The sequence below is a fragment of the Oncorhynchus kisutch genome, linkage group LG4 (genome assembly GCF_002021735.2).
Source record: "Oncorhynchus kisutch isolate 150728-3 linkage group LG4, Okis_V2, whole genome shotgun sequence".
NCBI lineage: Eukaryota > Metazoa > Chordata > Actinopteri > Salmoniformes > Salmonidae > Oncorhynchus > Oncorhynchus kisutch.
In genome coordinates this window covers 31,140,239-31,164,035 of record NC_034177.2, presented here as the reverse complement: position 1 = coordinate 31,164,035, position 23,797 = coordinate 31,140,239, and the positions used below count along the sequence as shown (strand labels likewise).

At 42.4% G+C, this 23,797-nt stretch overlaps 1 protein-coding gene across 1 annotated transcript in view; it reads left to right on the top strand.

The window, feature by feature from the left end:
- Nucleotides 1-4,523: 4,523 nt before the first annotated feature.
- Nucleotides 4,524-23,797, top strand: part of LOC109889374 (ras-specific guanine nucleotide-releasing factor 1) — a 33,624-nt gene continuing 14,350 nt past the window's right edge. Inside the window, exons 1-15 of the mRNA XM_031822791.1 lie at nucleotides 4,524-5,146; nucleotides 10,453-10,559; nucleotides 12,757-12,904; nucleotides 13,810-13,905; nucleotides 14,011-14,264; nucleotides 14,676-14,755; nucleotides 14,908-15,101; nucleotides 16,366-16,475; nucleotides 16,643-16,761; nucleotides 17,270-17,430; nucleotides 21,117-21,180; nucleotides 21,426-21,568; nucleotides 21,698-21,780; nucleotides 21,908-22,156; nucleotides 23,297-23,667. Coding sequence (XP_031678651.1) covers nucleotides 4,871-5,146; nucleotides 10,453-10,559; nucleotides 12,757-12,904; nucleotides 13,810-13,905; nucleotides 14,011-14,264; nucleotides 14,676-14,755; nucleotides 14,908-15,101; nucleotides 16,366-16,475; nucleotides 16,643-16,761; nucleotides 17,270-17,430; nucleotides 21,117-21,180; nucleotides 21,426-21,568; nucleotides 21,698-21,780; nucleotides 21,908-22,156; nucleotides 23,297-23,667 — 2,455 coding nt within the window. The 5' untranslated portion in view covers nucleotides 4,524-4,870. The remainder of the gene's footprint in view (nucleotides 5,147-10,452; nucleotides 10,560-12,756; nucleotides 12,905-13,809; nucleotides 13,906-14,010; nucleotides 14,265-14,675; nucleotides 14,756-14,907; nucleotides 15,102-16,365; nucleotides 16,476-16,642; nucleotides 16,762-17,269; nucleotides 17,431-21,116; nucleotides 21,181-21,425; nucleotides 21,569-21,697; nucleotides 21,781-21,907; nucleotides 22,157-23,296; nucleotides 23,668-23,797) is intronic.

Below are 23,797 nucleotides of genomic sequence, written 5' to 3'. Positions count from 1 at the left end.
TCCCCCACCCATCACCATCACCTCTGACTGGCAGACCAGCTAATGGGTCCTGACAGAAGAGAATCAGCTTCAGTTGAGAGGGAGCAGCTGTTGGAGAAACACCTGCCTGCCACTCTGTTTGGCCATCAGCAAGAACGACCAGGCTTCATTCATTCAATATTCTAAATTCCATCTCTTACTTTCCTTTACCACAACCCAACCATTCCTCCTTTCTTAGCCTGCAGAACAGCACCCAATACCAAAGCTACATGATAACACCTATAGCATGATCCAAGTTTTTTTTTTTTAAGCTGTGAGGGTTGTTTGGTTACGGCTTATTGGTCAGTCATCACCTGTCAAATATAATCTCCAATGACAACTGTGTGGATCGTTACTTTACATTGGTCAAACTGTACTAGCTAGCCACCAGAAAATAATTTGCTGATGTGCTGGCATCGTTGGACTACCAGTGTAAGCTCTTAGACAAAAGGCAGAATTCAGACAGATTAGGATGCCACATTATCACTGCAATGCAGCTTCCAACATATCCCTTCGTCCTCTGCATTTTAACTCAATGAGTCCAATCGTGACACTGGTGCGATATGGACTTCTAACCCCTTCTAAACATAATGTGCTTGAGCTAAAGACTTCTGCATGCGTTGGTACGTACCAACCATTCGTCTGTGTGATTAACTGGAGCTAGAGTGGTGTTTGTAAGGCAAGGACAGATCCCGAAAAAAACATCTGTAGAGTCAGAATGGTTTGAGATGCAAACTAGTAAAAGCTATCTTTGACTGATAGGGTCAACCAAGCTCTATACCTTCCACTCTCTCTTCCAGATTCTTCAGAGGAAAATCATGTTTCAGTGATGTTAATTTGAATGTTTTGCTTACTCAGTTTCAAAAAGACAGCTTGGGACTGCCCCCACCCCAGCCACCCTGAGTATGCATAAGATCAAGAAGACAATGAGCATGAGGAGGGGCATGATCAAACCAAGCAGGCTGTTTCTAAAAAAGGAAGGAGTAATTAGTGAATTTCGTTGGAGAGGAGTATGGCGAATTAGAAACCTGCTGGGTCATGTAATTAGGAGTAGGCATGTCTGGACCACAGCACTGAGAGGAGGGTACTGTAGGGATCTCAGGGTGGGAAATATCAGAATCACATTGGTCATGCCTTCTTCATTACTACTTTAACGCTTGTGGAAATCATTCGAAAATATATTTCACACAAATATTAGAACTGTGTTTGACCATGACTATAATATTGTTGCCTTTAAATCAATATGTGCACTTATCATTCAGAATGAATTGAGTGTTAAAACAGACTTTGAAGAGGCATGGATAACTAGCTGATCATCCGTTTATTGTATCGACAGACAAGCAAGTGCCATCTCCCCTTTGTAGGAAGTGTGCATCTGGGGGTAGGCTATAGACCGTGTGTTGGTGTGTGGGGGAGAGGGGTCTCCGGCAGAGTTGCAGAGCCATTCTTCTGCCTGAGCGCAACAGTGTAGTCAGCCCGATTGGAGCTCCAACAGAACATTACGTTAGCTACCAGAGGAATGCTGATTCAGATCGCCCCAAACATATAGTGGCTTTTATCTGCTCTATGAATCTGTTGAAGAGAGCAGCATAGAGGCATCTCTAAACATACACATGATGCATGTGTTGAGGGTTCCATGCTCAAAGATCAAGGATTCACTGTGCTGTGTTTGTTTGGTGGAGCCAGAGTCTACCCACTGAGCACAACAACCCAGTTGTTTGATGGTTTCACCTGGCCCTGAGCTTGGCTCCAGGAGAGCAAACCAACAATACACCCAGTGTTATCAGCCTCTCACATGTGCGTTTAAGCAAATGTATTCAAAATAGGCCGTAAAGATTAGTTGCTGATTGGTGCTTTAAGCCAACGTTGGCTCAGTTTACGGCAAAAGGAGACATCTGCTCTTATTTCTTCGAATCTATATACATTGTACGGTTTATATAACCATTAGATGAATTTGACTTTGGATTAATATCAATCCCCATGAATAGCTAGCTAATTGACAGAATAGAGGAAAAAAAGGTCTGATTAAATAGCTGCCTTAGAAAGAAGAGGGATTTATGATAGAATGCATCTGAGAGAGAGCAGATAACCACAGGGATGAAATCATAAATAAATGTCCTGTGAGAGAGAAGTAGCCAGAGGACTGACAGCACCAGATTAAAGGCTAGGCCTTTTAAACAAATTGGGTGGTCAGAGAGGCATATTGCCTGTGTCCTAGAAGATGTTTTATAGCTCAGATATATAACCACTGTGACACAGAACACTTATAGCACAAGCCACAGGACATTATACCATGAGCTCCAACAAGTTCAGATAATGGGTTCCTCATATGATATTAATGAAAACTATGGAATACCATTATCCATTATCCAACAGAGTATTGTACACATTTATTGTCAGGTCAATCTATTAATCTGATACTGGACAGTTTTTTTTTGTGCCTCCTTTTTTATGGGAGGCTGCGTTTTATGAAAACAGGCTGAATTAGATCCAGTGTGCAATGACCTTTAAAACTCAAATCCAACACCTACATGTTCTGGAATGGAGAGGGAGGGTGAAATGATCTCCTGTTCACTGGTTTGAAACATTTGAGAGACCTCCCGAAATACTTCAACAACCCTGCTAACTCATTCTATTACAGTATTTCACTGGTGTTGATTTCCAACACCTTAAATGAACTGTTAAAGTCCGACATTTGAGTCAATTTATTTGAGTAATGCCAATGGATGTCTCACGAATCACCTTCCAAAATCCTAGTGGCTTTTAATCAACTCTATGAAGGTTAAGTCCCCCAGTAAGGGATTTGAATAGCTAAAGATATCCATTAATTGAACAGAGTCATCCTGATGTTGCTCTTTGTATCTTTTGCTGGCTTTGAATGATAGCATTATTCAGCAACATATTGTATTTTGTGAGGCGCTGTCGATTTTATTGTGTCTGAAAACGTTGTCATCAAGCCTCTTATGGAATGGCTGTAGATAATCTGCTGCCCTGGGACTAATCAGAGCAACTAATGAAAGAAATATAATACAAGAGAAGAGAGCTACCAAAGATCAATAAAGACAGATTGCTGTGAATCAATTACTGTATGGGTTAAGGAGATCTTAATATACCTCCTCATGTGTGTGACATGGATGTAAGCAGCCAGTATGATTGCAATAAGAAAGTGGTGGTTATTGGATGGCAGAGAGAGAGAGAGAGAGAGAGAGAGAGAGAGAGAGGGAGAGGTGATAAAGCAGGAATGTGTATAGCACAGCAAGGGCAGAGCAGACAGCCCTCAGATGGGCTGAAATGAGTTGTCCCTGCTACTCTGGTATGTGTGGACCTGGCTGGCTGGCTGAGGAGACCCATGTTAGGGAATGATGGATGAGTGACCATTAGCATAAGCTTAATATAATAGAGAATCTGAGGGAGGCCACGGTCTCAGCGGATAAGACAGCTATGGCCTCCAGCTCTTTGCATCATGTGTGAAGTGAAGAGAATGGATTTCATTTTTTTCTGCTAGAATAAGCACTTTGATCTTCAACAAACAAAATGTCAAAGTATTTCCTCTGCTAACATCCTGTAAAGTAGGCTAAAGCCAGTTCCATTTACATTCAATATTATAAATAAACAATTTTGAAATATACATTTGTTGAAACAATTGAGGAAACACAGTTGGATGTTATTTGAAAAATACTGCTGCTTACTGTCCTGTGATGATGGCCACTCTGAAAACATCTCACTCTTCATCCCAGATCGAGGAGCAATATGGGACAGCGTTCTCCAACCATCTGCTTTCTGTCACTGGACCCTAATTTACTGCAGCCAAATCTTTGTTAGGTAGGCTGAGAGTGCAATAGTACTGACAGCAACAAAGCACCATGTTTTATTGCAAGGAAACAGAAGGCACTGACAATTGCTCAGGTGGGTCCACTTGAATAGGTTGCCAAACATGGGCTAAAGCAATTCAAGATGTATGTCCAATCGACATAATCATTAACCAAATACATTACATGAATGTATTGGCAAGGAAAACTCGTTATTGATGTGTCAGTGAATAATACTGAGCTTCACAGTTGAGGGTTCAAGACTGGCAACTGGTCTGAGATTATTTTATTTAAACATTTGAAAGGTCTATGGTATTCTGTGAATCACATGGATTTAGGACCCTTATAAAGCCACTTGTTCAATGTAGTATAGTCTGTAATGAGCTTTCACTATATTACTGCCCCCTTTTGAAACGTATGCTTTTCATTCTCTGAGTGACAAGGAGTTACCATTCCACCTCATGAAAATAAGAAAATAAGTAGCAATTCGCCAATAAGACAACTTCCATGTTTGTTTAATGAGAGTAATCAAGTGTAATGTTTAATTCGAAACACCTGAGAAATAAGCATGAAAAAAACAGCTCATGCAATGTCTTCACTTTACTTGTTTTTAATTCGTTGTCCGAGGTTCTGAAATGTGCTTTCCCAAGGACCCGTCACGTGACTTCCCTGCCTGCCTAGCTCAGCACCGAGCTCACTGGTTTCTGGAGATTTCACGTGAGAATACGACAAACCACGTCGCGCACACTGTAATTCTCTTCCTTTGCCAGTCTCGGTTTAAATTGACAGTCGGTCTGTTTATTTTTTCTTTTTGTGGAGGAATGTGATAATCGAAGCCCTAACAAGCTCGTCAACGAATTTAGGATGATACATCCGTGTTCTTCGTTTTGTTTCTCTCTTTTTTCCTTCATGCCAACACGGTAAATGCAGGGGGTAGAGCGGACTGCTTGTCCGCAATCACAAAGTCCACGTCTGTCTGGGGACCGAGTTTAAGAAGATGTAAGGATCAAGTAGCTTTTTTCAACCAGAGTCTCTTTATCAAAATGCAGAAGGGAATACGATTTAATGATGGGCATGTCACCTACCTGGGTCTTTTGGCAAAGAAGGATGGTACGAGGCGAGGTTGCTTGAGCAAAAAGAGCTCAGACAACACTAAATGGCACACAAAGTGGTTCGCTTTATTACAAAATATGCTGTTTTATTTTGAGAGCGAGTCCAGCTCTCGACCCGCGGGATTATACCTGTTGGAGGGATGTGTGTGTGACAGAGCGCCGTCACCGAAACCCTCACAATCATCCAAGGAGTGTTTAGAAAAGCAGGTAGGAATAACACACATTCAAGTTCATAACATTGTTTCATTTGTCTTTTGGGGGGGAAACGACTGTAACTAATTTACAGGTTGATTGAATAAACATGAGTGATGCACCAATTACCGATGTACAGATATCCTCATTGTGAGGTTGAAAACAGGTGATCATGTGAATCAGACGGTTCAATGTTATCAGTGCATGTAACGGATCTTTTTTTTGAAGAGTAGTCTAGCCTACTTGAAGTATTGCCATGATTTATGTTTTTTCCTATTCCTCTTTATCCACAGCAATTATTAACATTCCAATCCAGCGGAATTATAAACTACCGTAGGCCTATATCAGATTAAATTCAGAGCCGTTTGCTCAGTGTGCGTGTGTTATGTAATCTGTGCATCGGATTAATGATTCCATTATCAACACCAAATTGAATACCGAGCTACCTCGCGATTTTGCTGCATTGTGCCTTCATCGGGTTTTCTTATTTGAGACAACAATACAATAGCAACTAATTGGAAATTATGGATTTATAGAAATGTATAAATCCCTTCATCTAAATTGCCTACATAGTCTAAAGGCCTATGTGTTTTTAAATGTGGTTGATCTGGACATATTATTGTGCAACCAACGTAATGTTATCTCACTGATATACAGTCAAGTTTGGTGATACTGTTTTTTTTTCAGGAAAATTGCGCTAAAGAAAAAAGGTATAGCATCTCAGAGTCGCCATCTTGTGGAACATGGACGTAATACCACTGTTTGACGTATTGATTTAACTCTCCCAGACTCGCACTGATATTAATAGCATCCTACCTTGGCAACTGCGTCTGCAGCAAATGGTGTTTAATAACAAGACCGTAGGCCTATTTCAAGCGAGCATTGGGGTCATCATCACTAGTGTTTTTATGTTTTGGTACATTGCATTTTGCTCTCAAAGAAATGGGCGGAGTTATTCATTCACATTGGGATCAGTGAATGGTAGGATGAGGCTGTTCAGATCTGGAAGAAAAAAAAACGTAATCATTTGTCTTGATTGGCTACCCACTGTAAGCCTATTAATAATATACAGTAGGCCAGGGTCTGTAATATTTCCAGTACTTTCAACTAATGAAACATACCCATTGATGTGGAAGAATATGATTTATAATGCTGGAGTAAAACTGTAGAAGTAGACACCATAAGATACTACGTTCTTACTTCAAATATGATGGTTAACTGATATCCTTTATTTTCTTATATGGCTCAACTTGTTTCACATTTCTTACAGAAAAACAGTAATGAAAAATAGAATGCAAAATGGTGCTGTAATCCTGGTGTTCTCCCATACCGATATAGGATATTTAGAAGTATTGTGCACATGAAAGAAGATGTAATGATTGTGGAAAATTTTGTGTGTAGGATCATTGGATTGAGGCTATATCTGTGAGTGGTTCTGTTTGTGTCTGTTTTGTTCAGTCTGCAGTCCCTATCCATGACTCTATAGGGCTGCAGTCCCTATCCATGACTCTATAGGGCTGCAGTCCCTATCCATGACTCTATAGGGCTGCAGTCCCTATCCATGACTCTATAGGGCTGCAGTCCCTATCCATGACTCTATAGGGCTGCAGTCCCTATCCATGACTCTATAGGGCTGCAGTCCCTATCCATGACTCTATAGGGCTGCAGTCCCTATCCATGACTCTATAGGGCTGCAGTCCAAAGAGAGTCCAGGCCTTTCCTGTGAACAGCTGTCCCTGTGCTGACAAAGCAGTATGTGGCATAGTGGCTAATATTTTGCTCTCCCAGTCCCCTCAAAAGAGAATGAAAACTCCTCATATCACAAACGTGCAAATTGTTACAGAGGAATTTGTCAGGAATTTCCTTGTTTTGATCCATCCTGTTCATCGTGATTATCTGATGGCTATCTAAAACAGAGATTTTGATGTTGTTTTGATAGTGTCTGTGGAGTCTGTATTTGAAGGAATGATCCATTCCCACCTGTCTCGCTTCATAGCTGCCAGAGTCAACAAGCTCTGTTTACAACTTAATCTGTGTTACATAGTTCAGATTGTATTTGTCACACCCAATTGCATCCTACTACCATCTCCAAGCCAACATACATTACTGCTTATAGCAGTTATATATTAGAAAACAAAAACACCACCACACTGTCACATATAGTACATGTGAGTGAGTGTTCATTGGTCAGTCCGTGTTCATTTGGTAAAATATGAGCAATACATTATAAATGATATGTAATTATTGAATATACAGATGCCTAATCTTAATTAGATCACTCTTTTGTTGCTGAGAATTATTTTAAACTTGTAGTGTATTCAATGTTTAAAAAGGCTTCTTTTGTCATTTCCACTTTAAAATGTCATAATTGATTTGCCCTATGTATCAACCTCTACAAAAAATGTCAATGAATTATAATCCACATAATAATTCACATTTCCTGTTGCTTGCGGGATTATTTTCCTGCTGTAGCAAACTGGCTCAAATTAAGATATGGCATCTGTAGAAGAATGAGCTGTATTTTTATGTCTTATGAGTATGTATAACCAGAGACCATTCAACTTGTTTGCACACCAGCAAGTTTACCTGAATGATAGGATATAGGATGGCACAGAGACAATCAACAGCCTAAATCTGTGACAACCCTAGGATTTAGAGAAGTAGACTTTTAATGATAATCTTCAATAGTCATGTTATGCCGGTTTGTAATGAACATTATCTATACTATTCATACAAACTGTATCACATTTATATCACTCCCATTTCTGCCCTCACACATTGGCAGATTTACATGAAATTTTACTGAAGTGAACTGCAATGATGCAGGTCGTTGTGAAGTTTGACAGCTTTAGTGGCCACCATATTGATGAGAGCGCAGAAAGACAGAGGTGCCAGTGCTTTCTAAAGCGAGCATTAATGCCCCAGGACGTCTTGCCTTTCTCATATTGCATCAAAATCAGGTGTTTAAATGACCTTTTAACTGTCACTACAGTTCTGGATTGAGCATTTATTCCCACATTTATGTATCCCCAAAGCCGTTATCTAAAGAATGCTAATGTATTTGAGCCCAAGGTTCCTATGGCAACCTTATTTGCATCTAAAATAATGATGTGTGGAAGGGCTCGGGGACTGCAGAGAGTGTGTCGTCGCGACTCCCTTCCCCTATTAATACAACCAATCGCTATCTGTGCTAAATTTGTTCCTTGCAGTATCTCGTAGGGGTCAGGGCCCATTTATAGAAAAACACAGTCACTCCTCTTTGGAGAACAGCAATATTTTCTAGCATTCCGCAGCCAGTGATGGCTGATGTATTTCTGTTCTGTTCTTTCTCACCCCACTTTGAGGTAGCTGAATGAGTGGATGACACTCAAAGCCAGACAGAATATTGGGACTTTTTATTGCTATGAGCAAAAAGATGTAGTAGATTGCCTCTATACAGTATATTTTACCACTTCAGTTCTCCAACATTGTGCATAATTATATGGCAGGATAATATGTGACTTGCTAATGCTATGCTAATTCACACGAAGCATAGATGGGAGGAAAATGATTGACGCTGCATGCCTGGTTGCTCTTGTGGACAGGTGGGATATTGTTTTATTACAAAGGCCTCTGCTCTGGCTTTTTTTGTTATTCTGTTAGGAGAATGAGTTGCAGGTACAGGCATGTAGCAGATGTTGGTTTAGGCTGTATCACAACATTGACTCACTTACTGGTGACTTAAACCTGTTTATTCCTTCCTTGGGGAGCATAGGTCATCCACAATTTTCAACCAGCAGGCACAACATTCCATTATCACAACATTGATTTTCCAGCTGCATGAGAAAAATGTTATTCATTACTTACATCTCCAAAACAAACAATTGTTCAGTTCAGATCATCAGGTTTGCAGCTTTGATTGTATATGCTAAGAAACCATTGAAAGTGTGTGAGTGGTATGACTCAGCCATAAACATAAAGCGCGAAGCAGGCTATGTGTTAAACAAGCCACTCTCCCTGCTCTTAAAGAGAGGATGAAGGAAAACTACAACAACAACAAGCATGCATCCCTGACACAAATAGATTCTCTTTGAAGGGAGGATGAATACCTAATGAATGTGAAGATGGAAAAGCATTCAGCCATGAATAGTGATGAGGTGCAGGTTGATGGGCACCTGTTGGACATCTGCAGGCCAAAGATAAGGCTTGGCTTTCACTCAACATGGTTGCTGCCAAAGTACACACAAGGAGTCACGTTTTTTAACCTTGAGCGTGATTCCAATGTGTGAGATGTGATAATGTAGGCGTTCTTTTCCCAAGCAGCACTGGTCTTTTTTCCATCTAGCTATTTTGTTGTGTGTTTTGGTGTGGTCAGAACATATTGTTTTACAAGAAAATTGTAAGTGCAATTATATTCTTCTTTGAATAAGGATTATTCATCATATGTTAAGGGAGTGTTAAATGTACAACAAATGTGTAGAAATTGACTATATGCACAAAACAGTAGTCTGGCATGGTCTGAAATTAACTTTTGTTCCATCAGCTAATGTGGATGGTCTATGATTGTGATTGTAATGGATGGTGGATGGTCTATGACCTATGACATCTATGAGGTGACTGTGATTTATAGTGGATGGTCTATGATCGTGACTGTGATGGTTTGTACACAGACCTAGTGATGCTGGGGAATTCAGCGCAGAGAAGACCTGCTTAGTTAAAATGGAGTGAGACAAGAAGCGCTAAGAGCCTATCCATTCGCACAGAGTGGAGTTGCTAGGTAACAGGTAGCACACAGTTATGTAATTGGCAATGCCTCCAGCTTACATGTCTTATGGCTTTTCCTCCTGGGAACCAGAGCCATCCCAGGCAGCCAGGCAGTCAGGGGGAGGCTTCCTACTAAAAGCCCCATCGATTGAGCTGGTGGGTGAGGATGTGGGTTTCCCTTTCCCACCCCCCTCTGTGCTGTTTACTCCCCTAATGTCAACAGTGAGAAAGGATAGATACAAGCTTAGATTGTGAGAGGGTTCATGGTTCCAATGATGTGTGTCTGCAGCACACAGATTTTTAAGGGCCAAAATTAGTCTTCATATTTTTCTGGTAAAATATACATTTAAGTGTAATTGTTTTTGTGGTGTAGCGCCTATACTGTGCATTGTCTGACCTTTTCATTGCATTTTGTGGTTATAACGTGTTATCTCATCTAGATTCCTATGGAATAATACAAATACTTTTTCTCATACAATGTATTCAAAAATAAAGAATACAAAGGCCTCCTTACCCATGCAATCTAGTAATCTGTTTATGAGCTAATTAAACCTGTGCTTTGTTTTGGTGTGTTTCAGTACTACTTCACCGTAAATTTCACCCACGAAAACCAGAAAGCCCTGGAGTTGCGTACAGAGGATGTAAAGGACTGCGATGAATGGGTGGCTGCAATAACACATGCCAGGTACCAGGCCTCTACTACTTCCGCTCTACCCAGTCAACAACTGCGTCAACACACACATGGGCTATTATTGATGCTTGCTGTATGGCTGGGTTTAGTCTCTTACTGTAGATATGACATGATGTACGGTTTGAAACTTGACTCTGTTGAGGTGTGGCATTAGTATTGAATGATTTCAGTTGAATGAAACAGGCTGACTGGTGCTGTAGTTTACTGTATAATAATCATTGTGAAATAAGCAGTGGCGTTGTTATGATTGGTGGTCTATTGTGACTGTGGATTTGAGAGTTAGAATACTAGAGTAAACAAGGTGCAATTTCGAAATGTGGTTGTACATCACCAGTTTTTTGCTTGTTAGGTCATGTTTCCATGAACTTGTCCAGTGATTTTTTTTGTTTTGTTTTAGTTTTTTGTTCTCGTAGAAAATAGATGTGAAAATTGCCTGCTACAGTGCGTTTCCATTTAACAATCTTACGTAGATAAAAACATCTGGACGTGATGTCATACAACAACAGAAAATCGACTTGTTCTCAAAACAGTGTCTAATAGAAATGAATTGGTTCAAGTGTTTCCATTACCCATTTAGGCAAATTGCACATTAATAAATTGCAGACAGCCTGCATGCCCTCCCACCTATCTCTTTCATGTTTCAGGTAGCCCGCAAAAGTCAGCATGGATAGAATGCTAGAATATTTGCCATATTCTAATTATTGTCACGTGCCAATGTATCGCCACGGTCCGTGCCCTGGTGAATCTTGCACTCCTGTAGATCTGAAATAATTGGATGGTGAAACTTGCATCCAACCAACCAGAAAAGCAAGGCGAAGCAATTCAGCCATTCTTAAAAGTCAGGACAGGATCCTACAAAGAAACATCATTTTTATAGTTGAACATTTTATTTAGCAGGCATTTGTGTGCGGTGGAGCTTCATACTGTAGGTACGTGTTGACATCACATGCCCCACGTACCTTTGTCAGGTATGCGTAAGTGGCTGCAAGGGAGTCAGGCGCAGGAGAGCAGGTATTTGGTAGCACACAGAGCCTTTTATTCAGGCGAACCAAAAGCACACGGCACAATGAACACGAAATACAAAACAGGTATATATAACCCAGTATATATAACGTGAGCATACATCAAAACAGAAAAACAATACCACACAAAGACATGGGGGAAACAGAGGGTTAAATACACAACACATAATGAGGGACAATGAGAACCAGATGTGTGGAAAAACGAGACAAAACAAATGGAAAATGAAAAATGGATCGGCGATGGCTAGAAGGCCGGTGACGTCGACCACCGAACACCGCCCGAACAAGGAGAGGCATCGACTTCGACCGAAGTCATGACAACCTTAAAACATTTTCGGCAAACATAATTTATTCGAAAAACAGTTTCTATCTATTTGTCACAATAAATAAAGTTAGACAAAAGAAAAATCCAACCCAGTCTAACAGATATAAATGGATTCTCTATCTACCATTTCCATTATACACGTTGCAATGATTTTTTTTGCGACATTGCATTTGTTGAATAAACCTGCCTACTGACAGTCACTCGATTAGCCCATGTCAGCTAACATTATTTATATAAAAAATGTGTCTATCTGCCAGCTATCTAAACCTGTAGTAATCGCGGTTGTAATACCGACCCGGCCCCCATTGATTTTGTTAGTCACTCACTCAGATATAATATTAAAAACTGAAAACATTTCTCTCCACCCTTGCCAAAATGTGTAGAATTGCAGAAAATATGCTATAAATCTGAGGAAAAACAATTCTGCCCGATGGCAAAATTAGTAGAATTGCAGCTAAATGGAGGGGATATGCAGAACCGCAAGCTACTATGGACCCTTTTCTGTGGCCCCTAACCCCACAAAAGTTGCCCATTCCTGTTCTAAACCAAATGGGCCTGCTGTATTTTGGTTTCTTATCTGAAGAGACAATCTACTGTAGTTACACTTCACTGAACACAAAGGATATTAATATTTCATAGCACTCCATTATGTGAATGTGCACAGACCTACACACCTGAGAGGGCTGTATGGGTACAGGTGTGTCTGTGGGGCGGGGGTGGATTGGTGGATGTATACAGTCTGCATGTGGGGGAGCATATAGAGTCTTGAGTGTGTCTGGAGCTTTTGAAACATGCCTGTGGAGAGTTGCTGCAGTGTGTGTGAGTGTGTGTTTCCTGTCCACAGTTACAGGAACCTGGCCACGGAGCACGAGACGCTCATGCAGAAGTATCTCCATCTACTCCAGATCGTGGAGACAGAGAAAACGGTTGCTAAGCAACTTCGACAACAGATAGAGGACGGGGAAATAGAGATTGAACGGCTAAAATCAGAGGTAATATTCATAATGATTATTTCTGCCTCGGTGGGGCATTGTTGTGTTTTTGCCATACTGAACAGGAAATGGATTGGAGCTTGTGTGGGATCTAGGGCAACTACAGTACAGTTAAATGTCTCTCAGGAGCACCGCTCAAGATTTCTAGGATTTTGTCATCTGAGTGAACTGAAATGGATAAGGGCTGTGCTAGTTGTTTCTTTATGTCTATCTTATTTGATCATTAGAGAGAGAGAGAGAGAGAGAGAGAGAGAGAGAGAGAGAGAGATTGGGAGAGGAGAAATGGGAGCGCCACTCTGTCACAAAGAGATGTGTGCAGACCCACCGGGCTCCACTTTGCATCTCCACTCATAAATAATCCCTCCAATAAAACTATGCTCCCTGCTGTATTCTTCAGATCAAATAGTCATTTTACTTTAATGTGCAAATGTGGGGCTTGAAATGAAATGGTGTGTTGAATATGCATGAACAGGGCTTTATTATACACGGTGCACCCCTCCACCATCCCACCCACCCTCCACCCCACCCTCACAAACATAATAATAAACTATATCAGTCTATACAAAGTAAATGGGGACACTTACCTTCAGACAGTTCTGAGTAGCTCCCAGCTCTTTTGTGCAACACATTTATGGCTTTTCAATGTACAGCAGCACAGTATCGCACAGTACATCTGCATTTCTAACCAATGGAAATGAGTGCTGATGTAGAGATATCAGCCAGGTGAATAGAGTTAGTATATCCACCACCACTACCACATGTCAGAGCTGGCAGCTCTGATAGCCTCTAATCTCATTTGACACAGTCACTTTGTTAATACGCTGGCAAGTGAGGAGGAAACTTGGAGAGCAGGTTGTGAGTGATGATGACTGGTCTATCCTGTCTGTGGATGTTCTCTTTGGCAGCTTTCCGGGCTGCACAAAGACAACGGGAAGATCCAGTCAAGTCCAACAGCCGAACCCAGCGAAGATGATGACTCTGAACTCAAGAAAATCAAAAAAGTACATATTTTACACAAAATATTTTAGATTCTATTTTCTGTATATTTGCCAAAGTTGGGGGAAAATACTCACCTTCCATTCCCCACAATTCCCGTGGTCCACTAGGTGCAGAGTTTCCTGCGAGGCTGGATGTGCAGGAGGAAGTGGAAAACCATCATCCAGGACTACATCCGGTCACCCCATGCAGAGAGCATGAGGAAGAGGAACCAGGTGGTGTTCAGCATGCTGGACTCTGAGGCTGAGTATGTCCAGCAGCTCCACATCCTGGTCAACAATTTCCTCCGACCCCTCCGTATGGCCGCCAGCTCCAAGAAACCACCCATCACCCACGACGACGTCAGCAGCATCTTCCTCAACAGGTGTGCAGCTGTAGATGATCACACCAAGCAAATTACTCACACTGCTGTCTCTCACCTCTCTCAGGGAGACAGTGATATGACTGTCTCAATGCTGTAGGACTTTATGTTCATGCTTTACAACTATGGTCGATAATGAGAACATAAAGACAGTGAGATGTGATGGCAATATACTATGTCAAAGCCTCATTCTAAGATGTTTATTTATTTGATTTATTTAACCTTAAGAACAGATTATTATTTGCAATGATGACCTGTCAAGAGACAAGTGCAGCGATATAACATTTAAACACACTTGCATGTACAGGCATATTTGCTGTTTGCATGTTTGAATCCTTTTAACAGAACTATGGCTTGTGTATATTTTTCTCAGAATGGATACTTAGAGTCCTGTTGATTTACCATTTTCTTTAGTGAGACCATCATGTTTCTGCATCAAATATTCTACCAAGGGTTGAAAGCAAGAATAGCAAGCTGGCCAACATTAGTTTTGGGTAAGTAGACTAAACTCCTTTTTTGGGGATCACTCAAATGGATGGATGAATATGATAATACTATGATAATAATACGCCCCAATTGTTCGCAATATCATCTGTCAATCTCTCATTCAGTGTCTCAATCTCTCATTGGTCCTCTCTTTCCACAGCGGACCTGTTTGATATTCTACTGCCCATGCTAAACATCTACCAGGAGTTTGTGAGGAACCACCAGTACAGTCTGCAGATTCTGGCCCACTGTAAACAGAACCGAGACTTTGACAAGCTGCTAAAGCAGTATGAGGCCAAGCCCGACTGTGAGGAGAGGACTCTGGAGACCTTCCTCACCTACCCCATGTTCCAGGTGGGCATACAGTACTGTTCACTCTACTGTCTTCTCATTGACTGTCCAGACCCTGTCTCTCACCTGAAACAGCTCTCTCTGTCCAGACCCTGTTTCTCACATGAAACAGCTCTCTCTGTCCAGACCCTGTCTCTCACCTGAAACAGCTCTCTCTGTCCAGACCCTGTTTCTCACCTGAAACAGCTCTCTCTGTTCAGACCCTGTCTCTCACCTGAAACAGCTCTCTCTGTTCAGACCCTGTCTCTCACCTGAAACAGCTCTCTCTGTTCAGACCCTGTCTCTCACCTGAAACAGCTCTCTCTGTTCAGACCCTGTCTCTCACCTGAAACAGCTCTCTCTGTTCAGACCCTGTCTCTCACCTGAAACAGCTCTCTCTGTCCAGACCCTGTCGCTCACCTGAAACAGCTCTCTCTGTCCAGACCCTGTCGCTCACCTGAAACAGCTCTCTCTGTTCAGACCCTGTCTCTCACCTGAAACAGCTCTCTCTGTCCAGATCCTGTCTCTCACCTGAAACAGCTCTCTCTGTCCAGACCCTGTCTCTCACCTGAAATAGCTCTATCTGTTCAGGCCCTGTCTCTCACCTGAAACAGCTCTCTCTGTTCAGACCCTGTCTCTCACCTGAAACAGCTCTCTCTGTTCAGACCCTGTCTCTCACCTGAAACAGCTCTCTCTGTTCAGACCATGTCTCCCACCTGAAACAGCTCTCTCTGTCCAGACCATGTCTCTCACCTGAAACAGCTCTCTCTGTCCAGACCATGTCTCTCACCTGAAACAGCTCTCTCTGTTCAGACCATGTCTCTCACCTGAAACAGCTCTCTCTGTCCAGACCATGTCTCTCACCTGAAACAGCTCTCTCTGTTCAGACCCTGTCTCTCACCTGAAACAGCTCTCTCTGTCCAGACAAAGTCTCCACCACTGATCACTAACAACACAGCAGCCATTTGTCTCACATGCCTTTGCTCAGAATATCCCTGTTATGTTTTTCATAACCACATAAACCGGTTGTTTGTGAAGCTCAGGTTTTCATAATGGCTCTTTTCTGGCAAGGCATGCAGTTTCAGTGCAGTCTGCTCCACTGGGGTCTACTTTGGGCTCTGCTGTGTTGGTAATAAATTTCTGCTGATGACTGTGGATGTGCATAGAGCTCCCCACTGATCTGCTGCTACGAGTTTGTGTGTGTGTGTGTGTGTGTGTGTGTTTGCACGCAATCTTGTATGCAAGTGTGTGTGACTCACCTGCCCCTATTCATTCCCTGTCATTCCAGATTCCCCGCTACATTCTTACACTCCATGAGCTCCTGGCCCACACACCACATGAGCATGTGGAGAGGACGAGTCTGGACTATGCCAAGTCAAAGCTGGAGGAGCTGTCCAGGTATACCTGCCTTACCACCTTATTGCACCAAGCAGCACACAGGACACCTCAGTTAATCAATGCTTTCCTAAGTTGTTAAACACAAACGCAGTATGATAATTACTTATTGTACAGAATGTATACACACTGACAAAGTAAATACAATGACATTCCAAATCTGCCCCTAGAATCATGCATGATGAGGTGAGCGAGACAGAGAACATCAGGAAGAACCTGGCCATTGAGCGCATGATCGTAGAAGGCTGCGAGATCCTCCTTGACACCAGCCAGACATTCGTCAGACAAGGTAAGCCCTTAGAGAAGATCCACAAAGGAACCCCAGATCCCACATAAGGACACTATCATAGAGATGGATTTTCTGCCTCTCAACTGTTTGACTGCCAGCCCCTTTGTGTTCTCACAACTTCAAACATCCATAGCCCTACCTGAGCCTCCATAAGAGAAAGACTTAACCAGAGGGTTGGGCCATATAATCCTGTCTGTCTCTGAAGAACAGCATGTACTGAGAGTGGGCCGAATCTTTCATTTCCAAGGGTAATTAGACTGTTAGGAGGCAATACGACGATGAGTCAGGGTTTGTAAATGTCATACATCCCCAACAGTCTTTGATGGACGTTTAAAGAAGAAGAGGCAAAACATATAGAGAAATGGTTTAACCCTATAGTATGTATATATCCCCCCAGTCAGTGAACAGGTGAGGGGAGGCCTCTCCCAGTCTTGCAGTACAGTTGATTTGTGGGCCTCTCGTCACTGACAGGGCCCCTTGCTGTCTCTCTCCCCCTCCTGTCATACAGGCTCTCTCATCCAGGTGCCAATGAGTGAGAAGGGCAAGATCACCCGTGGGCGACTGGGCTCTCTGTCTCTGAAGAAGGAGGGGGAGAGGCAGTGCTTCCTCTTCTCTAAGCATGTCATTATCTGCACCAGGGGCTCTGGAGGAAAACTGCACCTCACCAAGGTGGGTGTGCCCTGGGCTGCTGAGCCTGCTATACAATCTCTCAAGATGCATCATTGACCAAACTCCCAGAGCTTAATGTACAATCAAATAACATTCAGGGGATACAATACACAGATAAGGCTTTAGTTAATACACAGCAAATTGGCCGAACTTTTTCAGTGTAACATTTTGAGTGTTTATTCAGGTGTTAAATTAACACTCATGTTGTGTAAAAGAACCCCAGTGTTGGTGTTAATAACCAGTGTTAAACAAAAAACATTATATTTCCCTGAATTCTCTAGTGCTGGTTGGTTTTTAGAATTGTTTGTTTCAATGTCTATGTTTTTGCATGTACATTGATTGATTAATTAATCTTATGCTACTCATCTATAAATAACATACACTACAGTTTTTTTGTCCATTAAAATAACACCAAATTGATCAGAAATACAGTGTAGACCTTTTTAATGTTGGAAATGACTATTGTAGCTGGAAATTGTAGATTTTTTATGGAATATCTACATAGGCGTACAGAGGCCCATTATCAGCAACCATCACTCCTGTTTTCCAATGGCACGTTGTGTTAGCTAATCCAAGTTTATCATTTTATCATCAGTCCAAGTTCATCAAAATGATGAACTTGGACTGGCAGCTACATTAAATAGTACCCGCAAAACACCAGTCTCAACGTCAACAGTGAAGAGGCAACTCCGGGATGCTGGCCTTCTTGGCAGAGTTCCTCTGTCCAGTGTCTGTGTTCTTTTGCCCATCTGTATCTTTTCTTTTTATTGGCCAGTCTGAGATTTGGCTTTTTCTTTGCAACTCGCCTCTCAGCATCCCGGAGTCGCCTCTTCACTGTTGTCGTTGAGACTGGGGTTTTGGGAGTACAATTTAATGAAGCTGCCAGTTGAGGACATGTAAGGTGTCTGTTTCTCAAACTAGACACTCAAATGTAGTTTTTATCTTGTTCAGTTGTGCACCAGGGCCTCCCACTCCTCTTTCTATTCTGGTTAGAGTCACTTGCGCTGTTCTGTGAAGGGTGTAGTACACAGCATTATATGAGATCTTGGCAATGTCTCGCATGGAATAGCCTTCATTTCTCAGAACACCAATAGACTGATGAGTTTCAGAAGAAAGTTATTTGTTTCTGGCCATTTTGAACCCACAATGCTCCAGATGCTCCAGATGCTCAGGTAGTCTAAAGAAGGCCAGTTTTATTGCTTCTTTAATCAGGACGACAGTTTTCAGCTGTGCTAACATAATTGCAAAAGAGTTTCCTTATGATCAATTAGCCTTTTAAAATTGTAAACTTAGATTAGCTAACACAACGTGCCATTGGAACACAGGAGTGATGGTTGCTGATAATGGGCCTCTGTACGCCTATGTAGATGTTCCATTAAGTCGATCAGCTGTTTCCAGCTACAATAGTCATTTACAACATTAACAATGTCTACACTGTATTTCTGATCAATTTGATGTTATTTTAATGGACAAAAAATGTGATATTCTTTCAAAAGCAAGGACATTTCTAATGGACCCCAAACCTTTGAATGCTAGTGTACATTTTTCTATACTCTTCCAATCTGTTATGTGGACTTATTGCACCCATTACTGAAATAGTTGTCCAGTTAAGTTGGTTCATATCTTAGTCTTCCCAACCTTGCAGTCATTCATTCAAAATGTTAGATCTGGCTAGATTCCAATAGGAATTGCACATCACTTTGCAAGCTATCATAATGTGACTTTCAGGCCTGAAAATCTTGAGTTTCAGGCTACTGTATTAGGTTAAAACTAGGCCCTCAAAAGAAGGCCTTATTAATTAATTATTTTACTGCACTGGGCTAATTCGGGTCACACAGAGTGTTTCTTGGTAGTCTTAAATAAATCTACTTTGTAACAAAAGTATATACCTCCCTCCCTTATGTGTTTAAAAAAAACACCTGTACCATGTCAGATATAGAGTTCAAATGTGTACATTGTAAGTTTTTATCCCAATATTACACTTTATATACATACAGTGGGGCAAAAAAGTATTTAGTCAGCCACCAATTGTGCAAGTTCTCCCACTTAAAAAGATGAGAGAGGCCTGTAATTTTCATCATAAGTACACTTCCACTATGACAGACAAAATTAGAAAAAAAATCCAGAAAATCACATTGTAGGATGTTTAATGAATTTATTTGCAAATTATGGTGGAAAATAAGTATTTGGTCAATAACAAAAGTTTATCTCAATACTTTGTTATATACCCTTTGTTGGCAATGACAGAGGTCAAACGTTTTCTAAGGTTTTCACACACTGTTGCTGGTATTTTGGCCCATTCCTCCATGCAGATCTCCTCTAGAGCAGTGATGTTTTGGGGCTGTTGCTGGGCAACACGGACTTTCAACTCCCTCCAAAGATTTTCTATGGGGTTGAGATCTGGAGACTGGCTAGGCCACTCCAGGACCTTGAAATGCTTCTTACGAAGCCACTCCTTCGTTGCCCGGGCGGTGTGTTTGGGATCATTGTCATGCTGAAAGACCCAGCCACGTTTCATCTTCAATGCCCTTGCTGATGGTAGGCTTTGTTACTTTGGTCCCAGCTCTCTGCAGGTCATTCACTAGGTCCCCCCGTGTGGTTCTGGGATTTTTGCTCACCGTTCTTGTGATCATTTTGACCCCACGGGGTGAGATCTTGCGTGGAGCCCCAGATCGAGGGAGATTATCAGTGGTCTTGTATGTCTTCCATTTCCTAATAATTGCTCCCACAGTTGATTTCTTAAAACCAAGCTGCTTACCTATTGCAGATTCAGTCTTCCCAGCCTGGTGTGCAGGTCTACAATTTTGTTTCTGGTGTCCTTTGACAGCTCTTTGGTCTTGGCCATAGTGGAGTTTGGAGTGTGACTGTTTGAGGTTGTGGACAGGTGTCTTTTATACTGATAACAAGTTCAAACATGTGCCATTAATACAGGTAACGAGTGGAGGACAGAGGAGCCTATTAAATAAGAAGTTACAGGTCTGTGAGAGCCAGAAATCTTGCTTGTTTGTAGGTGACCATATACTTATTTTCCACCATAATTTGCAAATAAATTCATTAAAAATCTTACAATGTGACTTTCTGGATTTTCTTTTACAGGCCTCTCTCATCTTTTTAAGTGGGAGAACTTCCACAATTGGTGGCTGACTAAATACTTTTTTGCCCCACTGTAGATCACAGAAGACTGAAATAAAATGTTGAAAAAAACGTTTGATATAGAAACACCGGATTTCTGGTTGGTTTTTGTAAATGTTTATTAATTATGAAATGATGACAAATATTAATACAATTCCACCCATGAGGCCACAAGAGGGCGATTACATTTTTTTACCTTTATTTAACTAGGCAAGTCAGTTAAGAACAAATTTGAATTTTCAATGACAGCCTAGGAACTGTAGTATAACTGCCTTGTTCAGAGGCAGAATGACAGATATTACTTTGTCAGCTCAGGGATGTGATCTTGCAAGCTTTTGGGTTACTAGTCCAACACTCTAACCACTAGGCTACCACCCCAGTTTTGGTCATTTGACTGTATCTGATTTCATCTGTTTATTGATCTGTAGTCCTACATGTGTTGAAAGTTGTTGAGCTACATAATAATGTCAGTGATATTGTTATTGATTATTCAGTAGTGGAGGGGATTCATAGAATGTGGTTGTGAGTGTGCTAATGCATATTGTTGTTTTCAGAATGGCGTGGTCTCTCTTATTGACTGCACTCTTCTGGAAGACCCCGAGGGGACAGATGATGAGTGTAAGCACCACAATGTTTCATCCCTACCTCACTGAAATATGGAGCATATATACAGTGCTGTATAATGTAGGATTCCTGTATGCACAGTGTAAGATATGGTACAAGATGTAGTGTCACAATTTGATTGATACTATAGACTCCCTGCAAGGTTAATCTCTTCTTACAATAAGTACAATAAACCTCTCATTTATGCCATAGTAATGGCCCATTTCTCCTATTCACCTCTGTTTTTGTTTTGCCCAAAGCCAAACCAGACAAGGGTGTACAGGACATGGAGCATCTGGACTTTAAGATCGTGGTGGAGCCTAAAGAAGGCCAGTCGTTTACAGTGATCCTGGTGGCCTCCTCGCGGCAGGAGAAATCTGCATGGACCAGTGACATCAGCCAGGCATGTCTGTTCTGCTCTGCGTGCATTTCATCTGTCTCTCTCCAGCAGGGAGACATGGGTGTCTGTCTGCAGAGTGGCTGTACTCACACCTTTCCTCTCCCTCATGCCTTCTCTTCTTGTCTCTTACAGTGCATAGACAACATCCGCTGCAATGGGCTTATGATGAACGCATTTGAGGAGAACTCTAAAGTCACCGTGCCACAGATGATCAAGTGAGCCCCATTCACAATCACAGCAAAACAGTCAATGAGATTTTCACGCAACAGGCAGATCTTTGTGATGTCTTTATTTGTGTGTTCTAGTGTTTTCATATGTGTTTGTGTGTTTTTCTGTGAGCAGGTCCGATGCCAGCCTGTACTGTGACGACGTGGACATCCGTTTCAGTAAGATGATGAACTCGTGTAAGGTGTTGCAGATCCGCTATGCCAGCGTGGAGAGACTCCTGGAGAGGCTGACAGACCTGCGCTTCCTCTCCATTGACTTTCTCAACACCTTCCTGCACTCCTACCGCGTGTTCACCAGTGCCAACGTGGTGCTGGACAAACTCATCACCATCTACAAGAAACCCATCAGTGCCATCCCAGCCCGGTAAGGCCATAAAGGAGCTGCTAGTGCTTTAGCCTTGACTTTGACAAACACAGTCAGCAAAATGTCTAGATCTATCTCATGCGTAGTGCTTTAGCTGTTTAAAGAAGATACATTGTCAGTGTTTTTGCATTGCAATGTCCCCGACACAGTAAAGAGGGCTGTAGTTAGGGCTGATGACGATAACATCCCCTGACAGGCCCAGCAGCCTCTGGCCTCCTCTGGCTGCCTCTATCTCTTTTAGCCCACCACTGATTCCCTCACAGCTCTACTTCCACAGCCCACAGTATTAGGTATTTTTAACCACGTCCTGTGTCTGTGTGTCTATGTGTGTGTGTGCGTTTATGTTTGGATGTGGGTGGGTGGGTGGGTGGGTGGGTGGGTGGGTGGGTGGGTGGGTGGGTGGGTGGGTTGGTGGGTGCGTGTGTGTGTGCGTGTGTGTGAGGGTGAGGTGAGGTGAGGTGAGGAGAGGTCATGTCTGTGTGTGTCAGTGTGGTGTGTTCTGTGTGAGAAGGCAGTAATTGGGCCCAGACTCTTCTCCTGCTTGCCTAAGAGCGTCTCAGCGGGGCTCTGTCGCTGTCACCTTAGCAACCGGTCTCTCTGCTGCAGGACCCCACCCTCCCCTGGTCTGCAGAGGATCTATAGTATGAAATATTTATGGTCCGTGTTGTCGGCCAGAGCAGAGCAGACCCCTTCTCCGGCCTAGGATAGTGAGCCCAGCTCTCAGGCTCTTATCAGGGGGAGCTCCCTCCCCATGCCCACACCCTGCAGCATGTTCTCCTGTGGAGACTGTCATGTCTCTGTGAGCCACCGCCACTCTGATGCTTGTGTCAGCAGCATGGCTGCTCGCTCGCGGTGTCACTTGCTGTGCTATTTATGGGAACTCATGAGGTCTAGAGGAGGGTGGCAGTGAGTGGGAGAGGTCTTCTGCAACATTGTATCAGATTTTTTTACTTTTATTGCAGAAATACCATGTTGCCTTGTGTTGTCGCTGTTGACAATGTATTGATTTCTATATTTAACACAGAAAGACATGTATAATTCAGATGTCTTAGTTATTTGCAACACACTGAAGTGCTGAAGTACATAGCTACAATACATTCTTCTGACTAGAATAAAATGTGTTGTTTTTTCCTGATGCAGATCCCTGGAGTTGTTCTTCGCCAGCAGTCAGAATAATAAACTCCTATATGGGGAGCCACCCAAATCCCCCAGGGCCAGCCGTAAGTTCTCTTCCCCCCCTCCTCTGGCCATCACCAAGACATCGTCCCCCAACCGCCGGCGTAAACTCTCACTCAACATCCCCATCATCACTGGGGGAAAGGCTCTGGACCTGGCCGCCCTCAGCTGCTCCTCCAATGGCTATGCAAGCATGTACTCCTCCATGTCCCCCTTCAGCAAGACCACCCTGGACATCAACAAGTTATATGTCACCAGTCCCAGCACCAGCAAGATCCCTGCTGAGGGAGAGGGCAAGACGGACAAGGCAGAGGAGACCACTGTGTCTAAACAAGGTAAGCCAGCTAATCTGCACTGTGGAGATGGGGGGATTTATGTCCTTATTGATGCTTCTAAAGAGGAATGTTGGGCTATTTATTTGAATATAGAATGAGGGTTCAGAATTGTAATCATGACAGGTGTCTA